We start from the raw sequence: 21,691 nt of genomic DNA, 5'->3' as shown, positions 1-21,691 counted from the left end.
CTTCAAAGACTTAAAGTTCTTGTCAAATAAATTCTTCACTTCCTTGGTTAGAGATACTCCCAGATATCTTATGCTATTTGTGGCTATTGTGAAAGGTGATACTTCTCTGATTTCCCTCTCTGCTTCCTTATCCTTTGTGTAAAGGAGGGCGACTGATTTTTTGGAGTTGATCTTGTAACCTGCCACGTTACTGAAGGAGTTTATCAGCTGTAGGAGTTCTTTGGTGGAGTTTTTGGGTCGCTTATGTACACTATCATATCATCTGCAAATAATGAAAGTTTAACTTCTTCCTTTCCAAATCGAATCCCCTTGATTCCCTTATGTTGTCTTATTGCTATTGCTAGAACTTCAAGCACTATATTGAAGAGATAAGGAGAGAGTGGACAGCCTTGTCGTGTTCCTGAATTTAGTGGGATAGCTTTGAGTTCCTCTCTGTTTAATTTGATGTTAGCTGTCGGCTTGCTGTAAATAGCTTTTATTATATTTAGGAATGACCCTTGTATCCCTAATCTCTCCAAGACCTTTATCATAAAAGAGTGCTGAATTTTGTCAAATGCTTTTTCTGCATCTAATGAGATGACTATATGGTTTTTTCCTTCAGTTTATTTATATGATGGATTACATTGATAGATTTTCATATGTTGAACCAGCCCTACATCTCTGGGATGAAGCCTACTTGATCGTAGTGGATAATTTTTCTAATGTGTTCTTGGAAGTTCTGGTAGAATTCCGCATTGAAACCATCTGGTCCTGGGCTCTTTTTGGTAGGGAGGTTTCTGATAACAGTTTCTAATTCTTTGTGAGTAACAGGACGATTTAGAGCATTTACCTGGTCCTGGTTTAACTTTGGTATATGGTATTTATCTAAAAAACTGTCCATTTCTTTTACATTTTCCAATTTTGTGGCATACAGGCTTTGGAATAAGATGTGACGATTCTCTGAATTTCCACTGTGTCTGTGGTTATGTCCCCCTTTTCATTTCTGATCTTATTAATTTGTGTGTTCTCCCTCTGCCGTTTGATTAGTTTGGCTAAGGGTTTGTCAATCTTGTTGATTTTCTCCAAGAACCAGCTACTTGTTTCATTGATTCTTTGGATTGTTTTCTGTGTTTCTATTTTGTTGATTTCTGCCCTCAGTTTGATTATTTCCGGTCTTCAACTTCTCCTAGGTGAGTCTGCTTCTTTTTTTTCCAGAGCTTTCAGGTGTGCTGTTAAGTCACCAATGAGTGCTTTCTCCGTTTTCTTTAAGTGGGCACTTCGAGCTATGAACTTTCCTCTTAGCACTGCTTTCATTGTGTCCCATAGGTTTGAGTATGTTGTGTCTTTGTTTTCATTAAATTCAAGAAAGACTTTAATTTCTTTCTTTATTTCTTCCTTGACCCAGGTGTGGTTCAGTAGTTGACTGTTCAGTTTCCATGAGTTTGTAGGCTTTCTGGGGGTAGCATTGTTGTTGAATTCTAATTTTAATCCATGGTGATCCGATAAGACACAGGTGGTTACTAATATTTTTTTGTAACTGTGGAAGTTTGCTTTGTTACCAAGTATATGGTCAATTTTCGAAAAGGTTCCATGAGCCGCAGAGAAGAAGGTATATTCTTTCCTATTTGGGTGGAATGTTCTATAGATGTCTGTTAAGTCCATTTGGTTCATTACCTCCATTAAGTCTTTCAATTCTCTGTTAGGTTTCTGTCTGATTGACCTGTCCATTGGTGAGAGAGGAGTGTTGAAGTCTCCAACTATTAGTGTGTGTGGTTTGATGGCTGCCTTGAGTTCTAGAAGTGTTTCTTTTACATAAGTGGGAGCTTTTATATTAGGGGCATAGATATTCAGGATTGAGACTTCATTCTGATGGATTTTTCCTGTTATGAGTATAAAGTGTCCCTTTCCATCTCTTCTGATTGATTTTAGTTTGAAGTCAACTTTGTTGGAAATTAGTATGGCCACACCCGCTTGTTTCTTAGGGCCATTTGCTTGATAAACCTTTTCCCAACCCTTTACTCTGAGTAGGTGTCTGTCTTTGTGGTTGAGGTGTGTTTCTTGTAAACAGCAAAATGTTGGATCCTGTTTTTGTATCCAGTCTCTTAGCCTGTGCCTTTTTATAGGTGAATTGAGTCCATTGATATTAAGTGATATTAATGACCAGTGGTTGTTAACTTCGGTCATTTTTTGTAGTAGAGTTTGTGTGTTTCCCTTCTTCTAGTTGTGCTGGTGAAGGGTCGCTAGATGCCTGAGTTATTGTGGGTGTTGTTGGACTCCTTGGTTTGTGATTTTCCTTCTATTACTTTCTGCAAGGCTGGATTTGTGGCTACGTATTGTTTAAATCTGTTTTTGTCCTGGAATATCTTGTTTTCTCCATCAATGGTGAATGCAAGCTTTGCTGGGTATAGTAGTCTAGGCTTGCATCCATGTTCCCTTAGTGTCTGTAGCACATCTATCCAAGCTCTTCTGGCTTTCATGGTTTCCATTGAGAAATCAGGTGTGATTCTGATAGATTTCCCTTTATATGTTACTTGACCTTTTTCCTTTGCAGCTCTTAATATCTGTTCTTTATTCTGTATGTTTTGTGTTTTGATTATTATATGGCGTGCGGATGCTTTCTTTTGATCCAGTCTATTTGGTGTTCTGTAGGCTTCTTGTACCTTCATAGGAACATCCTTCTTTAGGTTGGGGAAGTTTTCTTCTATAATTTTGTTGAATATGTTTTCTGGGCCTTTGAGTTGTAATTCTTCTCCTTCTACCGCAAGTATTCTTAGGTTTGGTCTTTTCATGGTGTCCCAGATTTCCTGAATGTTTTGTGTTAAGAATTTGTTAGATTTGTTTAGTTCTTTAATCTGTGAATTTATTTCCTCTATAGTATCTTCAGAGTCCGAGATTCTTTCTTCCATCTCTTGTATTTGGTTGGAAATACTTGTCTCTGAAGTTTCTGTTCGTTTACTCAGAGTTTCCATTTCCAGTCTTCCCTCAGATTGTGTTTTCTTCAATACCTCCATTTCATTTATCAGGTCTTGTATTGTTTCCGTTACCTGTTTGATTCCTTTTTCTTGTTTTTCTTGGGTATCTTTGAGAGATTTATTTATTTCGTCTACCTTTTTGTTTGTCATCTCCATTTCTTTATGGCAGATTTTTACCTCCTGTTTAAGGTCCTCTATTATTTTCATAAAGTACTGTTTAAGGTCAGTTTCTTCTATATCTTCTGGGGTAGGGTGTTTAATTCTTGTTGTTTCGGGATGTCTGGATTGTGGTGATGTCATGTTGCCTTTCATGTTGTTGGAGGAGCTCCTGCATTGGCGCCTGCCCATCTCTTCCTTCAAAAGGAGCCTGGAGGCGCTTGGTGTCCTAGACCAATCTTTGCTGTGACTGAAACTGGTTGGATCTCCCCAGTGCCAGAGGAGGACCTATTCCTTGAGTCACAATCTGAAGAAGCCCGCACTCCCTTGCAGGAATCCTCAGACCTGCCTGGAGGCCAGAGTCTGACCCCTTTGTGTGGATGGCCTTAGAACAGGAGCAGAACACCTGAGAACAGTAGGGAAGGCTTGGGAGAGGCAGGGACGGGAGAAACAGAGACAAGCCTGCAGAGGGAGCTGGGGGGAGGGGCTCTGTGCTCTCTTCCAGGGCAGGTTGCCCCAGGGTCTGCATTCACTCACCAGTTCAGATGGAATGTCAGGGCACAGGATCAGGGATTCCAGGCAGCCCAGGGACGCCGCCCGGACGAAAGGGCCAAGGGGGGGACAGGGCGGGATGGAATATCACACAGCGAACCTGGCAGCACAATCTGAAGGAGCCCGCACCCGTCCGCAGGAATCCTCAGGCCTGCCTGGAGGCCAGAGTCTGACCCCTTTGGGTGGATGGCCTTAGAACAGGAGCAGGACACCTGAGAACACTAGGGAAGGCTTGGGAGAGCGTGACTGTTATTTTCAATGTGCCATGTAAGCCAAAAAAAAAGGTTGGAACTTGATGATGACAAGGATCCTTGCAGTTCTAACTAATCCCTTGAATGTTGTGTAATAGACTATTTGTTTGACTACGTAAAATGTGTTACATTTGTTTGTGTTGCCAAATAATTATTTAATTATGTAAAGATGTGTTACATTTGTTTATGATGCATTTGTTTTACTATGTAATGATTTTTTACTTTTGTTTATGCTGCATTTATTTAATGTAGTATGGAGCTGCGGGCCGGCTTCCTGCCGCCCTGCTCCCGGCCACCGGCTAGCTTATGCCCCAAAATAATTACACAGAAACTGTATTCTTTTAAATACTGCCTGGCCCATTATTTTCAGCCTCTTACTCACATCTTGCTTTAACCCATTTCTAATAATCTGTGTAGCACCACGAAGTGGTGTCCTACCGGAAAGATTCTAGTGTATGTCCATCTTGGGCTGGAGCTTCATCGTGTCTGTCTCCCTGAGGAGAGGCACGGTAGTCTGTCTAACTTAGGAGAGGCGTAGCATCTGACTGAGCCATCTACCTCACTTCCTTCTTCCTGTTCTGTCTACTCTGCCCACCTAAGGGCTGGCCAATCAAATGGGCCAGGCAGTTTCTTTATTAATTAACCAATGAAATCAACAGATTGATAGAAGACCCGCCTCCATCATTTCCCCTTTTTCTGTTTAAACAAAAAGGAAAGGCTTTAACTTTAACATAGTAAAATTACATATAACAAAACAGTTATCAAGTAAGAATTACAGTTACAATATTTATATCTACTTTATCTTTTATCATAACTAAGGAAAACTATAACTATCTATCTATTCTTCAATTCCATCAAAGACTCCAGAAGGACACAATATTACCTAAGTAAACAAGAAATAAGCAACTTCCAAACTCTAGAAATGACAGAGACATCTCGCTGCCTGGATTGTCACCCAAAGTTCTTTTGTACTGTTGGGGCATCCATCTTCGGCCTACAGGCCCATAAGTATCCAGCAGACATTTCTATGCAGCAGGAAATTTCGAAGGCAGTTCAGTCACTATCTGCTGTGTCCTTCAGAATGTCTCGCAGACTCTTTCTTAAATCAGGAACCCCGAAAGATCATCTCACATTTAGGCAAGTTCAGCAGTCCTCTCTCTGTGGGTTCTTTGTGTCCAGTTTCTACAACAGTCCAGGCAAGAGCAGTTTCTTGCCCAAATGGCTATCAAACTCCATAAGTAGCCTCTTCGATGCCCATCTTCCTCTTGAAGTAGATTGGTGCTGCCAGGAGCTGACGTGTCTCATTGTCATGAAAAGCCCTAAGTTATTAAAACATCTAAAATGTGATATTCTGTAGTCTTTGAAAGATATGAAGAATGCCTATTTAACTTAAATATATCTCTATATATCTAGAAAATCTAACTAACATAACTACAAGTTTTACTATTATTGATGACTATCCATTAACAACCTCTATACATTACATTTTTTAAATGAACTACATAATCACAATACCTTAATCAGTATCAGAAATACATATACATATAACAAAATTGTATCACTAAAGCAAAATCCATATCAATGCAAATTATTCATATCTATATCATATCCCCCTTTAAATGTAAAAGAACATTTATAAACTATATTTGGGAACATGGGCACAGTTATTTCTCTCCAAACTGCTTCCTGCTGAATGGGGACGCTGTTAATCAGATCTTTCATGGTGTAACCTATGTGCCAGGTTCATCTCAGTCATCAGTTGGGTGAAGTAATTTTCTGAAGTTGTTCACAGCAACCTTTCAGGAGGGCGTGGTCTATCATACCACATTGGGATAGAAGCAATCCGCAGGGTTTCATTTTCTGTAAAAACAAAAGAAACTCCTTTCCAAAGCATTATGTCCTTAGATCCAAATTTTAAAGTCAAGGCATTTTCAAGATATCTTTCTTGGATTAGTTCAGCAGCATTTATAAACAAATATCTTTTAGCATCTGTTGCTCCTTCCTCAGCATTCAAACAATCCAAAGAGAGCATAATAGCATACAGTATCAAGGTTCTCCATATATTTTCCATCTTTGTGCAGCTTTGTTTTAGCCTCTATTTCGTTTATTTTTACTTTTACTTTTTGAGACAGGTTCTCTGTATATCTTTGACCTGGAATAACTCAGTAGACCAGGCTGTCCTTGAACTCTCAGAAATGCACTTGCCTTTGCTTCCCAAGTGCTGGGATTAAAGGTGTGTGCTACCACACCTTGAACTCACAGAGATCTGTCTGTCTCTGCCTCCCAGGCATTCATATTAAAGGTGTGCTACCACACCTTGAAGTCACAGAGGTCAATCCACCTCTGCCCCTTGAAGTCACAGAGGTCAATATATCTTGCCTCCTAAGTGTTGGGATTAAAGGTGTGTACCACCACACCCTAGCTACTTCCTTTTTCTTTTTTCTTTTTTACTTTTAAGAACTTTTAACCTTTAGCTTGTGTGTATTTTTAACACACTGGAAAACATTTAGAGGTTTTCTTCATCTTTGAATCTCTCTTTATTGTATATCTCTGTTTTTCTGACCACATAAGTCTTTAATTTACTGAGCAATATCGGTAGGACTAAAGCCGTGAGTTTGGCGGTTGGATCCAGCCCATTCCTTAGCTTTCTGCGATCACAGCCTTGTGGCTGAGATACCGGCCAGAGCCATGTTCACTGCCACAACTCTACAGTGTTTCAAGGTCCCTGCCAGCAAGCAAGCTGCAACAGTGTTAAGCAACAATCAAAAGCTCCATAGTCAGGACCGCCTGCTTGAAAGAGTCAGAGTTTGCCCTGGCAGGATGGCCCAAAAAGCTGGCATTTTAAAACAGTGCAACTTTTTTCCTGCTACAGCTGAAAACCGAAAAGCATGTGGTCGGCTTTTCATCAACAGTTTAAGTTTAAGTGTTTCATAGCAGGACCTCTTAAAAGAGCTGCAGGGTTTTGCAGCTAAACCTGAGTCAGGAAGCCTCTCTTAGATGAGAGCGCTTGCTTGCCAGACCCGAAAACATGCTTTACTCTATTCTTTCCCAAGCTTTCTCAGGCTTTCTGTGGATTCAGTTATCCATGTGGGCGCCATTCTATAGTATGGAGCTGCGGGCCGGCTTCCTGCCGCCCTGCTCCCGGCCACCGGCTAGCTTATGCCCCAAAATAATTACACAGAAACTGTATTCTTTTAATTACTGCCTGGCCCATTATTTTCAGCCTCTTACTCACATCATTTCTAATAATCTGTGTAGCACCACGAAGTGGTGTCCTACCGGAAAGATTCTAGCGTATGTCCATCTTGGGCTGGAGCTTCATCGTGTCTGTCTCCCTGAGGAGAGGCACGGTAGTCTGTCTAACTTAGGAGAGGCGTAGCATCTGACTGAGCCATCTACCTCACTTCCTACTTCCTGTTCTGTCTACTCTGCCCACCTAAGGGCTGGCCAATCAAATGGGCCAGGCAGTTTCTTTATTAATTAACCAATGAAATCAACAGATTGATAGAAGACCCGCCTCCATCAATTTAATTTTGTAAAGATGTGTTGCTGATTTACCTTGTCTAAGACACTCAGCTGGTCTAATTAAAGCTGAATGGGCAGTAGCTAGGCAGAGGAGTTATAGGTAGGGCTGGTAGGCAGAGAGAAAAGGGGAGCCAGCTAGCTAGTCAGGAGCCAGGCAGCCAGCTGGAGGCCAGCCAGCCAGATCATAGAGGGAGCAGGAAGGCAGGATGGACAGTACACAGATAAGGTAAACAAGCCTTAGGACATCACATAGATGAATAGAAATGGGTTAATTTAAGTTAAAGAAAAGCTAGCTAGAAACAAGCTTAAGCTTAATTAATAATAAGTCTCTATGTCATGATTTGGGGGATGGCAGTCCAAGAAAGCCTGCTACACTTGGATAATTAAAAAAATTTCATGTGTCTTGAAGTAAACCTCAATTTTTAAGCCAGCCTGTAATATCCCACCAATCTGACTTTTTAAAGGCATGAATGGAGACTTCACAATTCACAGAAGTCACAAGAGAAATATATTTCTCAGAGCAACCTCCTCCTCATGTTGGATACTGAAAAGTTTCCATAAGGATTTAATAAAGAAAATTGTGTTCCTTCTTTCCACTTACATTATCATTTTCAAGATACTGCCTCTTATGAGTAATGTCAAGCGGAAATTATTTTATGTCTACCCAGCAGCCTTTGGGATGTAGAGAATAAGACCACAACAAATAGATTACAAAGGCAAGATGCAAAGGTAGTGATTTCTGATTAGGAACAGAACTGATCTATAATAACTTTCTTATCTTTCTTTCTATTCATTCCTTGCACATCCCACCTAACCAAAGAAGAAAAAAAGCCTGTGTTAGCTTAAGCTATCTCCCTCTCCCTCCCTCCCTCCCTCTCTCCCTCCCTCCCTCTCTCCCTCTCTCTCTCTCTCTCTCTCTCTCTCTCTCTCTCTCTCTTCTCTCTCCTCTCTCTCTCTCTCTCTCTCTCTCTCTCTCTCTCTCTCTCTCTCTCTCTCTCTCTCTCTCTCTCTCTCTCTCTCTCTGTGTGTGTGTGTGTGTGTTCTTAGACTAATGCTATTATAGCCTCTTCAAGATTTTTCTGCAAAAGAAAGGGGTATTACTGTACCAGTCTAATGTTCACAACTACTGCTCTGTATTAATGGGTTGGTCAAATAGGTATTATTTTTCTGCTCCTATGTTGTTAATCCCTATGAGAGCAATAATTATGTCCTATACCTGTCTTATTCTTTCATATTTTCTTCATGTTTTCCTAAAACTTCTTTATACATAGAAAATGTTTATTGAAAGGTAACCACGGGTAATTAAAGCTTCTCTTGCTTGACTAATACATTCCCCAGGAGCTGAGGAGCCATTTACCCTCTAATATATAGAAGGTAGCTAATGTAGCAAGACCTTTAGACTTGCTCCAGTCTTCTTTGTTGTGTTTCTGATCAAATCACACAAAATCTTTCTATTTGTCTCTCCAAAACAGAGATGATAATGATGTTCCCAGGATATTCCTTACAGGGCTGCCACAGGGGTCAAATAGAGTGAACATGCTCTTTTGTTCTGAACAACCAGGATCCCTATTACATAAGTGTTAGGAGCAGACTTGAATGCCATTGTGAATGTGTTTTAGAAATTATAAAATGCTGTGAATAGCTCAAGTTATTAGCAATGATCCGTTTAATGAGAATAATTACACATTGAACCTCCCATGCCTTACTAGATGTATGGATATCTTTAATTTGACTGTAAATATGAATGCTTCCTGGTACCTCACTCATTACAACCAAACTGGAGCAGTATTGAGCAACAGTGTCCTGTCAATTAGCACTTGCTGAGATTTTGCTGGCTGTCACTGTTACAGCAGCACTGTGGTTAGAAACAGTAATGAAGGCTGTATATTGGATTTCTTACACACCTCTCTATTGCCTTGACAAGAAACAAAACAAGTTCCTCTATGTGACATGTTGATAGTCTATTAAACAGAAATTATTGTCCCAAGGAAAATCTGGATGCTATAAAGTCATGATCAAAAATGCCTCTGTAAAGAAGGAAGGTATTGGGAGAATGAACAAAATTCTACTTGATGAGCAGCTTCTCTGCTTATTAAAATATCCTGAGCATGACAGAAACTGTCTCCCATATACACAGGAGGTATAAAAACTAGATAAAATAATCTATTGATACAAGGTGCCAAGCAACTCTAAATATTTACTGTGTGGGCATTATTTCCATATATGTATATATATTGAGAATACTGCTGGGGCCAATGGCAGCTCAGCCTTAAAAGATCGACAAGAATTCATAAGGAAGGATTGAAATGAGTTGTTTTAACAGACTAATGCAAAGAAATAAACACACACACACACACACACACACACACACACACACACACACATATATATCTCATACCCAATCAATACTTCCACTGAGGAATTTAAGCATGATCCTTCCCATTTATGTTTCTGTTGAAATTTCTCCAGATTCGACCTTTGAGTTTTCTGATTCCTTCCATTATCTTTGTTTTGGAGTAGCGCACGCCTATGTGTGTATATGTGTACATGTGTGTTCTACAGCAAAAGGTTTTTTCTCTGTCTGTTAGCTTTAACAAATACACTCTTTCTACATCTCTCTACCCTATGATGCAGTCTTTAAATTGGTTAGCTCATATACAAGCCTGCTGGGAAGAATTCTTTCAGAAATAATGAAGCCGTGATTAGGAGTGAATGAGTCAGGACCTGCTGTTTCTATGCTTCTTGAAGGATAGTTAAGGAAGTACCATTAGGCCATATATTTTTTTTTCTAAAGTTGGTAAGGTGGGATTCACATCAGCTGTAACTAAAAACAAGCAATATTGATTGACTGCTGCTTTGAGAAACTCCCCAGATCACTTAATCCACTCTTTGTTAGCATACTGATTTCACACTCAGTGAAAATAAGCGAACAGAACCCCGTGGTTTTCTTAGGAGTACTCTACAGCTGTTCAGGGGAACTACAGTTTATATTTAATAATATTTGTCTTTGCTGTATTTCATGTTCTGTTCTCTCTTCTTTTAGGTTAACAATACATGCTGAATGTCCTATGCATTTGGAAGATTTCCCCATGGATGTGCATGCCTGCCCACTGAAGTTTGGAAGCTGTATGTATTTTCTGAGTTTTGTTTATCGAATCTGCTTCCAAATGAAATATAATATATTCTACTTTTTCCTGGGAAGTTCCTAATACTGAATTTACATCAGACTTTAATCCGTGCTGATATGGAATGAGTGAGTCAGGAGAGTGGGGTCAAGTAGTACTAACTGATCAAGAGTAGTAGACTCGACTTTGAGCAGTTTTTTCTTTTAAAAAAACAAACTTTATTCCATTATTTCAGAATAATTTCTGTCATTAGGTGATGTGGGAGAGTCTTCTGTTTGAGTTGATTTCATTGGCTAATAAAGAAACTGCCTGGCCCATTTGATAGACCGCCCCTTAGGTGGGTGGAGTAGACAGAACAGGAAGAGGAAGTGAGGTAGAAGGATCTGTTAGATGCTACGCCTCTCCTAAGTTAGTCAGACCGCCGTGCCTCTCCTCAGAGAGAGAAGCCAGACGCGATGAAGCTCCAGCCCAAGATGGACGTACGCTAGAATCTACCTGGTAAGGCACCACTTTGTGGTGCTATACAGATTATTAGATATGGGTTAGTCAAGATGTGAGTAAGAGGCTGGAAGTAATGGGCCAGGCAGTATTTAAAAGAATACAGCTTCCGTGTAATTATTTTGGGGCACAGGGCAGCGGGAAGCCAGCCCACAGCTAATTACTACAGAATGGCGCCCACGTGGATGGCTGAATCCACAGAAAGCCTGAGAAAGCTTGGGAAAGAATAGAGTAAAGCATGTTCTCTTGATAGCAGCAATTTCTCGGGTCTGCTCTGATTGCTAGAGGTTAGCAAGCGCTCTCATCTAAGAGAGGCTTCCTGACTCAGCTTTAGCTGCAAAACATTGCAGCTCTTTTAAGAGGTCCTGCCATGAAACTTAAATGCTGTTGATAAAAGCTGACTGCATGCTTGTTTGCTTTCAGCTGTAGCAGGAAAAAAGTTGTGCTGTTTTAAAATGCCAGCTTTCTGGGCCGTCCTGCCAGGGCAAACTCTGACTCTTTCAAGTCTTGACTATGGAGCTTTTGATTATTGTTTGACATTGTTGCAGCTTGCTTGCTGGCAGGGACCTTGAACTGCCACAGAGTTGTGGTGATAAACATGGCTACAGCTGGTACTTCTGCCAGAGGCTGGAAAGCTAAGGAATGGGCTGGATCCAGCCGCCAAAGTCATGGCTTTAATCCTACCTATATTGCTTGGTAAATTAAAGACTCGTGTGGTCAGAAAAAGAGAGATATACAGTAAAGAGAGATTCAAAGACAAAGAAAACCTCTAAATGGTTTACAGTGAGTTAAAAATACATGCAGGCTAAAAGTTAAAGTTCTTACAGTTTAAAAAAAGAGAAAGAAAGAAAGAAAGAAAGAAAAAGGAAGTAGTTTGTTGTGGTGGTACACACCTTTAATCCCAACACTTGGGAGGCAGAGGTAGATTGACCTCTGTGACTTCAAGGTGTGGTAGCACACACCTTTAATCCGAATGCCTGGGAGGCAGAGACAGACAGATCTCTGTGAGTTCAAGGTGTTGTAGAGCACACCTTTAATCCCAGCACTTGGGAAGCAGAGGCAAATGGATCTCTGAGAGTTCAAGGACAGCCTGGTCTACAGAGTTATCCCAGGACAAAGATATAAAAAGAACCTGTCTCAAAAAGTAAAAATAAAAGAACCAGAAGTTAAAGTAAAGCCACATAAAGATGGAAAATACACAGAAAATCTTGATACTGTATGCTATTATTCTCTCTTTGAATTGTTTGAATGCTGGGGAAGAAGCAACAGCTGCTAAAAGATATTTGTTTATAAATACTGCTGAACTAATTCAACATAGATATTTTGAAAATACCTTGACTTCAGGATTTGGATCTAAGGACATGATGCTTTGGGAAGAAGTTTCTTTTGTTTTTACAGAAAATGAAACCCTGTGGATTGCTTCTATCCCAATATGGTATGACAGACCACGGCCTCCTGAAAGGTTGCTGTGAACACCTTCAGAAAATTACTTCACCCAACTGATGACTGAGATGAACCTGGCACACAGGTTACACCATGAAAGATCTGATTAACAGCGTCCCCATTCAGCAGGAAGCAGTTTGGAGAGAAATAACTGCGCCCATGTTTCCAAATATTGTTTATAAATGTTCTTTTACATTTAAAGGGGGATATGATATAGATATGAATAATTTGCATTGGTATGGATTTTAAGGTCAATTTTGTTATATGTATATGTATTTCTGATACTGATTAAGGTATTATGATTGTGCAGTTCATTTTAAAAATATAATGTATAATTAAGAAATATAGGTTGTTAATGGATAGTCATCAATAATAGTAAAGCTTGTAGTCATGTTAGTTAAATTTTCTAGATATATAGAGATATTTCAGTTAGATAGGCATTCCTATATCTTTCAAAGACTACAGAATATTCCACTTAAATGTTTTAATAACTTAGGGTTTTTCATGACAATGAGACACGTCTGCCTCTGGCAGCACCAGCTACTTCAAAAAGATGATGGGCATCGAAGAGGATCCTTATGGAGTTTGATAGCCATTTGGGCAAGAAACTGCTCTTGCCTGGACTATTGCATAAACTGGACATAGAGAACCCTCAGAGAGAGGACTGCTGAACTTGCCTAAAAGTGAGATGATCTTTCGGGATTCCTGATTCATGAAAGAGTCTGCAAGACATTCTGCAGGACACAGCAGAAAGTGACTGAACTGTCTTTGAAATTTCTTGCTTTATGGAAATGTCTGCTGGAAACTATGGGCCTGAAGGCCGAAGATGGATGCCCCAACGGTACAGAGGAACTTTGGGTGACTGTCCAGGCAGTGAGATGTCTCTGTCATTTCTAGAGTTTTGTAAGTTGCTTACTTCTTATTTACTTAGGTAATATTATATCCTTCTGGAGTCTTTGATGGAGTTGAAGAATAGATAGATAGTTAAAGTTTTCCTTTGTTATGATAAAAGATAAAATGGATATAAGTATTGTAACTAATTCTTACTTGATAACTATTTTGTCATATGTAATTTTACTATGTTAAAGTTAAAGCCTTTCTTTTATTGTTTAAACAGAAAAAGGGGAAATGATGTGGGAGAGTCTTCTGTTTGAGTTGATTTCATTGGCTAATAAAGAAACTGCCTGGCCCATTTGATAGACCGCCCCTTAGGTGGGTGGAGTAGACAGAACAGGAAGAGGAAGTGAGGTAGAAGGATCAGTTAGATGCTACGCCTCTCCTAAGTTAGTCAGACCGCCGTGCCTCTCCTCAGAGAGAGAAGCCAGACGCGATGAAGCTCCAGCCCAAGATGGACGTACGCTAGAATCTACCTGGTAAGGCACCACTTTGTGGTGCTATACAGATTATTAGATATGGGTTAGTCAAGATGTGAGTAAGAGGCTGGAAGTAATGGGCCAGGCAGTATTTAAAAGAATACAGCTTCCGTGTAATTATTTTGGGGCACAGGGCAGCGGGAAGCCAGCCCACAGCTAATTACTACAATTAGGTGGAAGCATCAACATTTGTCCTTTTTTAGAAGATGGAGACAATAAAGAATATGAGCTTCTTAAGGACAAAAGAATACATAATTTTTAATGGCTATTCTCCCTGCACCTCCATTTATTACCATCCAGTCCCCAACAATAGGTGGTAAATAGTAGGGGCAGCTGTAGAGATTTGCTCATGTTTTAAGAGTACTGCCTTTCCCATTTGCTGTAACTCTTACAAAGAAAACATTACAGTGCATTTTCAAATGAATTGCAGATGTCAAAATTGAATATACTTGAGAGCAGTTTTGAACATAAGATTATCTGAATAAGTTAGAGTAATATATCAAGATCTGTGTTGATTACATCTGAATGATACTGAAATAGAAATTGCATTTGAAAAGTCTCAAGTAATTATATGTGACATATTTTATCAATTATTAGTTTGTCAAATATTTACAGATCATCCCTTGTGTAACAGCCTCTATTCTATGAGCTTGGATTGCATTCCTTAATAAAACAAAATCCTTAAACTTATGGAACTCATATTATTGAGAATAATATGTCAGTGAAATATAAAATAAACATTGAATAAAAGTGAAAGTAGGTATAAAGTAAGGAGAACCATGGAAAAGCTTTGAACACTTGGTAATTATACACATGTGTAGGATGTAGTATGACATTTCAAACACATATATAATATAATGTAATATGATGATTAACTTAAAGTAACTAACATTTCCATCATTTCCAGTATTTTTCATTTCTTAATGCCAAGAGAAGTCAACATCTTTCATTAGGTACTTTGAAATGTACAGGTGGAATGCTCGCAAACTATAGTCTCTCTGCTGTGCTATAGAGCAGTATAGTATTCTGTTGTTAGGAGGCTGTTAGTTCCCAGCTGCTTAGCCCTGAAATAACCATGCAGAAACTGTATTAATTAAATCACTGCTTGGCCCATTAGCTCTAGCTTCTTATTGACTAACTCTTACATATTAATTTAACCCATTTCTATTCATCTGTGTATCTCCACGTGGCTGTGACTTACTGGGTGAAGTTCTGGCATCTGTCTCCGGTGGGGCTACATGGTTTCTCCTTGACTCTGCCCTTCTTTCTCCCAGCATTCAGCTTAGTTTTCCTTGCCTACCTAAGTTCTGCCCTATCAACAGGCCAAGACAGTTTCTTTATTAAGCAATGGTATTCACAGCATACAGAGGGGAATCCCACGTCAGTATTCCTCCTGCCCAACTGCATTGTGATAGCTGTTAGGTATCTATATCCTTAATTTTATCTACCTGTACATTTTGTTAAATAAGGCAATCCTGACTAGTCTGTTTTCAGTTTAATTGACAACCAAATATATCATCCAGGCAGGAACAACTCATTATCCATATTCATATTATGTATAAATTAAAATATTGCAAAAAGTTTTGTAAGATCAGACATTTTTATGATGAAATGGGGCAAATGATGTAGACATCTGAGGAAATAATGTTCTAGGTAATATAGATGCATCTCAGGAAAAATATTTGAAGGACGAAAAGTGTTTGGCTTGTCTAATAAACATCATAGCAGCCATGTGGCTTCCCAGTGGGCATAAGAATGAAAATACTAGGTATAGATGAGAATGTAAATTAATGTAGACCCTCCAGAATCTTCTAGAACATTGAAGAGCCTTAGATTATATTCTGTAGGTAAACAGAATGAGTGGAATATTTTGAATTAAAGATTGGTGTTGTTTTACTTAGTTAGAAAGAAGAATGTATTAGGTATTTTAAAACTTGTTAATACAGAAAATATAATTAGGTAATCCATTGAAGTTTATATTTCAGTTTTAAGGTGAGATATGGTGATGGAGGTTATTAAAGTGATGATACTTCAGCTTCCCTGTGATAGTAAAAGGTGATGAGAAGTGGCTATGCTATGAAAATACCTACAACAAGATCCCCTGATGAGTTAGTTATGTGGTAGAGGGAAAACTCAAGAGTAACTAAGAGACAGTCATATTAATGAACTTGCTGTCAAATGAGACAAGGAGTGTTAGAAATTAGAGCAGCAGGTTTGAGAAAGGAGCTGATTTGAAATTACCCTTCAGAAATGATCTTTATTATGAGAGAGCATTCACTAGTGAGAGAGACATGATCAAGATTTGAGATAGAGAGCAATTAGAATGAGAAGAGTATACAGCATAGGCAACATGACAGGGCCCAGAAAGGAAAGAGAAACCCCTTGAAAACTTGGAAAGGAACTCCATTAAGCTTAAAATAAAAAGCGAATAAGAGATATCTTAAAGTTGACAGAGTAAGAGAGATAGACACCATGGACAGAATGGCAGGCATGTGAAGGGCCTACAGGCAGAAGAGGCGGAGAGAAATAAAACAGCCAGGAAGTAATTAGGCAGCCCCACCATAAATCAAAGACAGCTTTGGGAAAGTGTCAAAGTTGTTTCCTGAGACAAGAGCAGCAGAGATAAGAAAGAACACTTGTTTGTCTGTTACTTCTGTGGGACTGGAAACTAGAGCAGGATGTGAATGGCTAGATTGCTCTAGGCTGAGCATCTAATAATCTCTTAAGGTCCCAAGCATCTTAAAGTGACAGGCCCATGATCTAATGGAGAGATACAGTGTCAGCCTCTGAACTCCGTATCACTCATATGCACATCCACATAAACACACACACACACACACACACACACACACACACACAGAACGTAAAGAAAAAAATACAGAAAAAGTAAGAAACATGTTAAGCATGGTGAAAAAATTATGTGCAATTAAAAATGTCAATAAGAATTTCATACATGTGTATTTTGCACAAGGAAAATGAACTTTTAAAACTGATAAAAATTATTAATCCGAAGTCTCAAGATGCACACAGATAAATATAAAGAAAACAATGCTGATTTTAAACTTTGTATGAAAACATTAAGATGCTAAGAATTCTTAAGATTTTTGAATAAGAATAAATCCTCAAAACTCACAATGAAATCAAATTTACTTGAAGCTACAGCAATTTAGACAAGATGTTACTCTTTCAAAGAAAGATGAATAGCACCAATTAACAAGACATTGAGAGAAGTCTTGGATATAATTTTATATCAAATATATGTAAAAGTAAATTCCAGATGGATTGGAAATCTCAGTAAAGAAAAAGAGGCTATCAATTTGAGGAGGGCCATATATATATAAGGGGTTTGAAGGTGGGTATTTGAGTGTTTGAGAGGGGCTCAAGAAAGAGTGGTGGGGCTAGAGGAGGAAAGTAATGTAATTTTATTTCAACTAAAAACATGCTTAAAAACCAGAACCTTTAGATGAAAATGTAAGAGAATATCTTCATAAATTGAAGAAGGTAGAGATCAATTGAACAAGGCATAGATTGAAACTGAGAAGACACCTGAGATACCTTAAACAATAAGAATTTCTATTTATCAAAATATCATTAAGAGAATAAGACAGGGTGGGAAGGGCAGAATGTGGTGGTGCAAGCTTATATAACTGTAGCACTTAGGAATCTGAGGCAGAAGGACTAATGTGAGTTTGAGGCCAGTCTGTGATACAGAGTGAGTTCAAGGATGCCTAGGTTACAAACTAAGATTCTGTATAGACAAAAAAAAAAAAAAACAAACAAAAATAAAAAACAAAAAATACAAAAAAGACACCAAGAAATCTTTTCATAGGATGAGAAAATTATTTGTGTTACGTACAATTTGTATTATGACAAAATATTCAAATACATAAGACTCCCGACAAATCTCTAGGAAGCAAAAACTTTAGGATTTCTCTGTTTCTCTCTCACATTTGGACTTACTGAGTGGCTGATGACTGTATTATCCAAGAAACGAAAATTTAAATTCAAAGTGTACATTCACCACATATGGATGAGGTTTTAGAGCAACTCTGTACTCTCCTGAATATAGACTTGTAGAAATTTTGGGGAAAATTGTTTGGTCATACCTCATAGTACTGAACATATACATATGAAATATTTGCATTTCTTGCCAACAGTATATAAATGTTTATCAATATTCAGGTAAGTGACAGCTATAGCAGAACTAGTTGTAATAGGCTCACACTAAAAACATATCTTAAGGTCCGTCAGGATGGATTAGACATGTGGGGTATACCCATATCAAAATACAATAATATTATGTCAATTATGTTCAACAAGTTGAAAAACAGAACAGATAGCTTTCTGAGAAAAGTCAGATATCTGAGTAACATCTTCAGTGTGGCTCTGTTTCTGTTATATGCAAAAACAAAGAACATTAATCTGTAGTAGAAGTTCTCAGTAACTGATGTATAATTGCTCTTGATACCATTTCCAAATTTCTGACATTAATGTAGGGTTAAGATTAGTCTTATTAATTAGGATTAATATAGCATAGAATTTATATGCTAGATGTTGCAGATGATATGAATTTTAAATAGAACTAGAGTCACAGATCAAAATTCCCAGTTTTACTTTCAACATGTGTTATCTCTTGTGAGAATACCCTCAACATTTGCATATACTTTACTAGTGTTCCATGTTCATTTCAGCTCACAATTCCATGTTAGAGTGTATCTTTGTGAGAGGGTAAAGTCAGGAATTTCAGTCATGAGCACAGAGAAATTATTGCATGTATGATGGCTTATCTGCTTGTTCCAAGCTCAGTTCCTCCATTTTACAGTCCCACAAACCCTGCCTGGAGAATGGTGCCACCCACAATGGGGTAGATATTCTCACATCAATTAAAACAATCCCCCACAGACATGCTTTCCTAGTTCGCTTTCTACTGCTGTGATAAACATTCTGAACCAAAGCAACTTGGGGAGGAAAGTGTTTATTTGACTTATATTACTGATCACAATCTATTATTGGGGGATATTAACATAGGATCTCAAGCAGAAACCTAGAGGTAGGAATTGAATGAAGGCGAGATCGTGGAGGAATACTTCTTACTGGCTTGTTCCTCCTGGCTTACTCAGTTCTTTCTTATACAATTGAGGGCCACTTGCCTGGGGTGGCACCATCCATAGTGGGCTGGGCCCTCCTACATTAATCATAATCAAGAAAATCCTCAATGAACTTGTCTCAGGCCAATACAATAGAGTTATTTTCTCATTTGTGATTTCCTCTTTTCAAATAACTCTAGCTTATATCAAGCTGACAGAAAATAAATCAACACATATGCCCACAGACCAGCCCAAGGTAAACATGATTTTAGGTTGTATGAAGTTGACATTTTAAGGTAACCATCACAACTATATATACACACGCAAACATATATAATTTTGAAGGATAATTTGCCACTAGCAATATGTAGTAGTAAAGACACAGCACACACTAATATTAAATAAAGTCAAATGATTAGATTGTGTGCTAGCTAGTCTTATGTCAACTTGACACAAGTTAGAGTTATCTGAAAGGAGAGAATCTCAATTTATATTTTTTTAAAATAAGATCCAACTTTAGGGAATTTTCTTAATTAGTGATTTTTGGGGGAGAGGCCAGCCCATTGTGGGTGGCACCATCCCTATAGCTCCTGGATATAGGAAAGCAGGCTGAACAAGTCATGGGGAAGTAAACCAATAAGCGGTACCCCTCCATGGCCTCTGCATCAGCTCCTGTGTAGCTGGAGACTTTTCTCTGTGCCGCTGGATCCTGTGGACTTGTTTCTCTTCCACCCACTGGTCTTCAAAGTCACTTATGAAATAATCATTTGGCTGCTTAATATTAATTATAATTGTTTGACTGAAGGCTCAGATTTTTTTTTTTTTTTTTGGTTTTTCAAGACAGGGTTTCTCTGTGTAGCTTTGGAGTCTGCCCTGGAACTTACTCTGTAGACTAGTCTGACCTCGAATTCACAGAGACCTGCCTGCCTCTGCCTCCCAACTGCTGGGATTAAAGGCATAGGCCACCACCTTCCAGTTGGTTCAGGCTATCTCTACATATAAATTAACCCATTTCTAACAATCTGTGTATCACCATGTTCTCTGTGATTTACCGGTAATGCTCTGGCATCTTATTCCTCTGGCAACTGCTGCTGTCTCCCTGTCTCTGCCTTCTTTCTCCCTGTCTCCTCTGCTTGGATTTTCTGCCTATCTATATTCTGCCCTTTCATAGGCCAAATCAGCTTCTTTATTAACCAGTGGTAATAAAACATATTCACAGCATACAAAGGGACATTCCACATCACTCCTGCCTCTAGGATCCTGCCCTGTTTGAGTTCATGCCCTGATTTCCTTTGGGAATGAACAGAAATGTGAAAGTATAAGATGAATAAACCCTATTCTCCCCAACTTGCTTTTGGGTCTTAGTGTTTTATTGCAATAATAGAAACCCTAATACAAATTGATACCAGGAGTGGGGTATTTATGTGACAGATGTGACCATGTTGCTTTGGGGGATGATTGTAGAAGCATTTTGGAATATTGTGCTAGAAGAACCATTGAGTGCTAAGAGCTCTATTTGTTCTGTGGGCGCTTGGAAGGTAAGAATGTTGAGAGCAGTGCAGAAGATGGAAGTCTGGCTTGGGAAGTTTCAGATCGAAGTTTAAAGACTCTATTGAGGTCATTTGTTATTTTGAGTTAAGATCCTGTAGTCCTGCTTGGCTGGGGCTGAAGAATCAGGTGCCATTAATAAGACAGCAGAACTATTAAATAGAAATTTGCTTTGCTGAGATACTTGATGCTGGTTGACTGGAGCTAAGAAATTAGACCAGCAGCACTGAGGTGAAATCTTCTGAGTAGTGTCCCCTGTAAACACACAGAAGCTGTATTCCAGAAACAGCCAAGGTTGTACCTCACGCTGACAGCAAGACTTTGTAATGGGCAAAAGTCATCCAGGTGGTATTAGTTTTGAAGGCATGAAGGGGTCATGGGGAGCAGTCAAGACTTGGCAGCGTGAGAGGCCAGGAGAGGCAATTGGCTTCAGTGGCAGTTGAAGGCCCAGGACTGAAGGGATCAGACAGAGAAGTTGAGGCTCAGCACCATGAGAGGCTACTGGTGAAAGTGCAGCCCAGTTGTAGCAGAGATCCCAGCCTTTTCGATATGCCAGAACCATGACAACCAAAACAGCGACAGCAGTGGACAAGCTGTGTGTGCTGCAGAGGATGGAGCTTGAGAAGTGAGCCACGCCCCTTGGAGAAACAGAGAAAATCATGAGGGAATCCAGATATTAGACACTGAGTTATTTACAGTTTTGGATTTCAAATTTGCTTTGGTTTTATTGTGACTATACCCTGGTTCTTCCCTCTTGAAGTAAGAAAATATTTATTTTTTTAATTTACTGGAGCCCATAGTTAAGAGACTGAACTTTTAAAAGACTTGGGATTTGAAAAGAGATTGACTATTTTAAAGGGATTAAAATTTTAATGTTTGAATTTGTAATGACTGTGGGACTTTTAAAGTTTTTTATGATTTTTAATGTAAGATCTTTGGGACGGAATAAGAAAGGAAGGTTTGTGGCTTAACGGTGATCTGCTTGTGTGTCAAGTTGACAAGAGGTCAGTGATGCTGGCCAGTCTTATGTCAACTTGATACAAGTTAGAGTTACCTGAAAGGAAGGAACCCCAATTGAGAAATTTCTCCATAAGATCTGGCTATAAGGCATTTTCTTAATTAGTAATCAGTGGGTGAGGGCCACTTGCTCCATGGGGAGCAAGGCAGTAAGCAATATCCCTC

At 39.0% G+C, this 21,691-nt stretch overlaps 1 protein-coding gene across 4 annotated transcripts in view; it reads left to right on the top strand.

Annotated features, from left to right (window-relative positions):
• Nucleotides 1–21,691, top strand: part of Gabra3 (gamma-aminobutyric acid type A receptor subunit alpha3) — a 332,417-nt gene that overhangs the window by 256,749 nt on the left and 53,977 nt on the right. For all 4 annotated transcript variants that reach the window (XM_038317280.1, XM_038317279.1, XM_038317281.1 and 1 more), the window contains one exon: nt 10,479–10,561. In XM_038317280.1, the coding sequence (XP_038173208.1) occupies nt 10,479–10,561 (83 nt within the window). The remainder of the gene's footprint in view (nt 1–10,478; nt 10,562–21,691) is intronic.

The sequence above is a fragment of the Arvicola amphibius genome, chromosome X (genome assembly GCF_903992535.2).
Source record: "Arvicola amphibius chromosome X, mArvAmp1.2, whole genome shotgun sequence".
Lineage (NCBI taxonomy): Eukaryota > Metazoa > Chordata > Mammalia > Rodentia > Cricetidae > Arvicola > Arvicola amphibius.
Note: the sequence above shows the minus strand (reverse complement) of the source record. Positions and strands in the feature narration are given on the sequence as shown.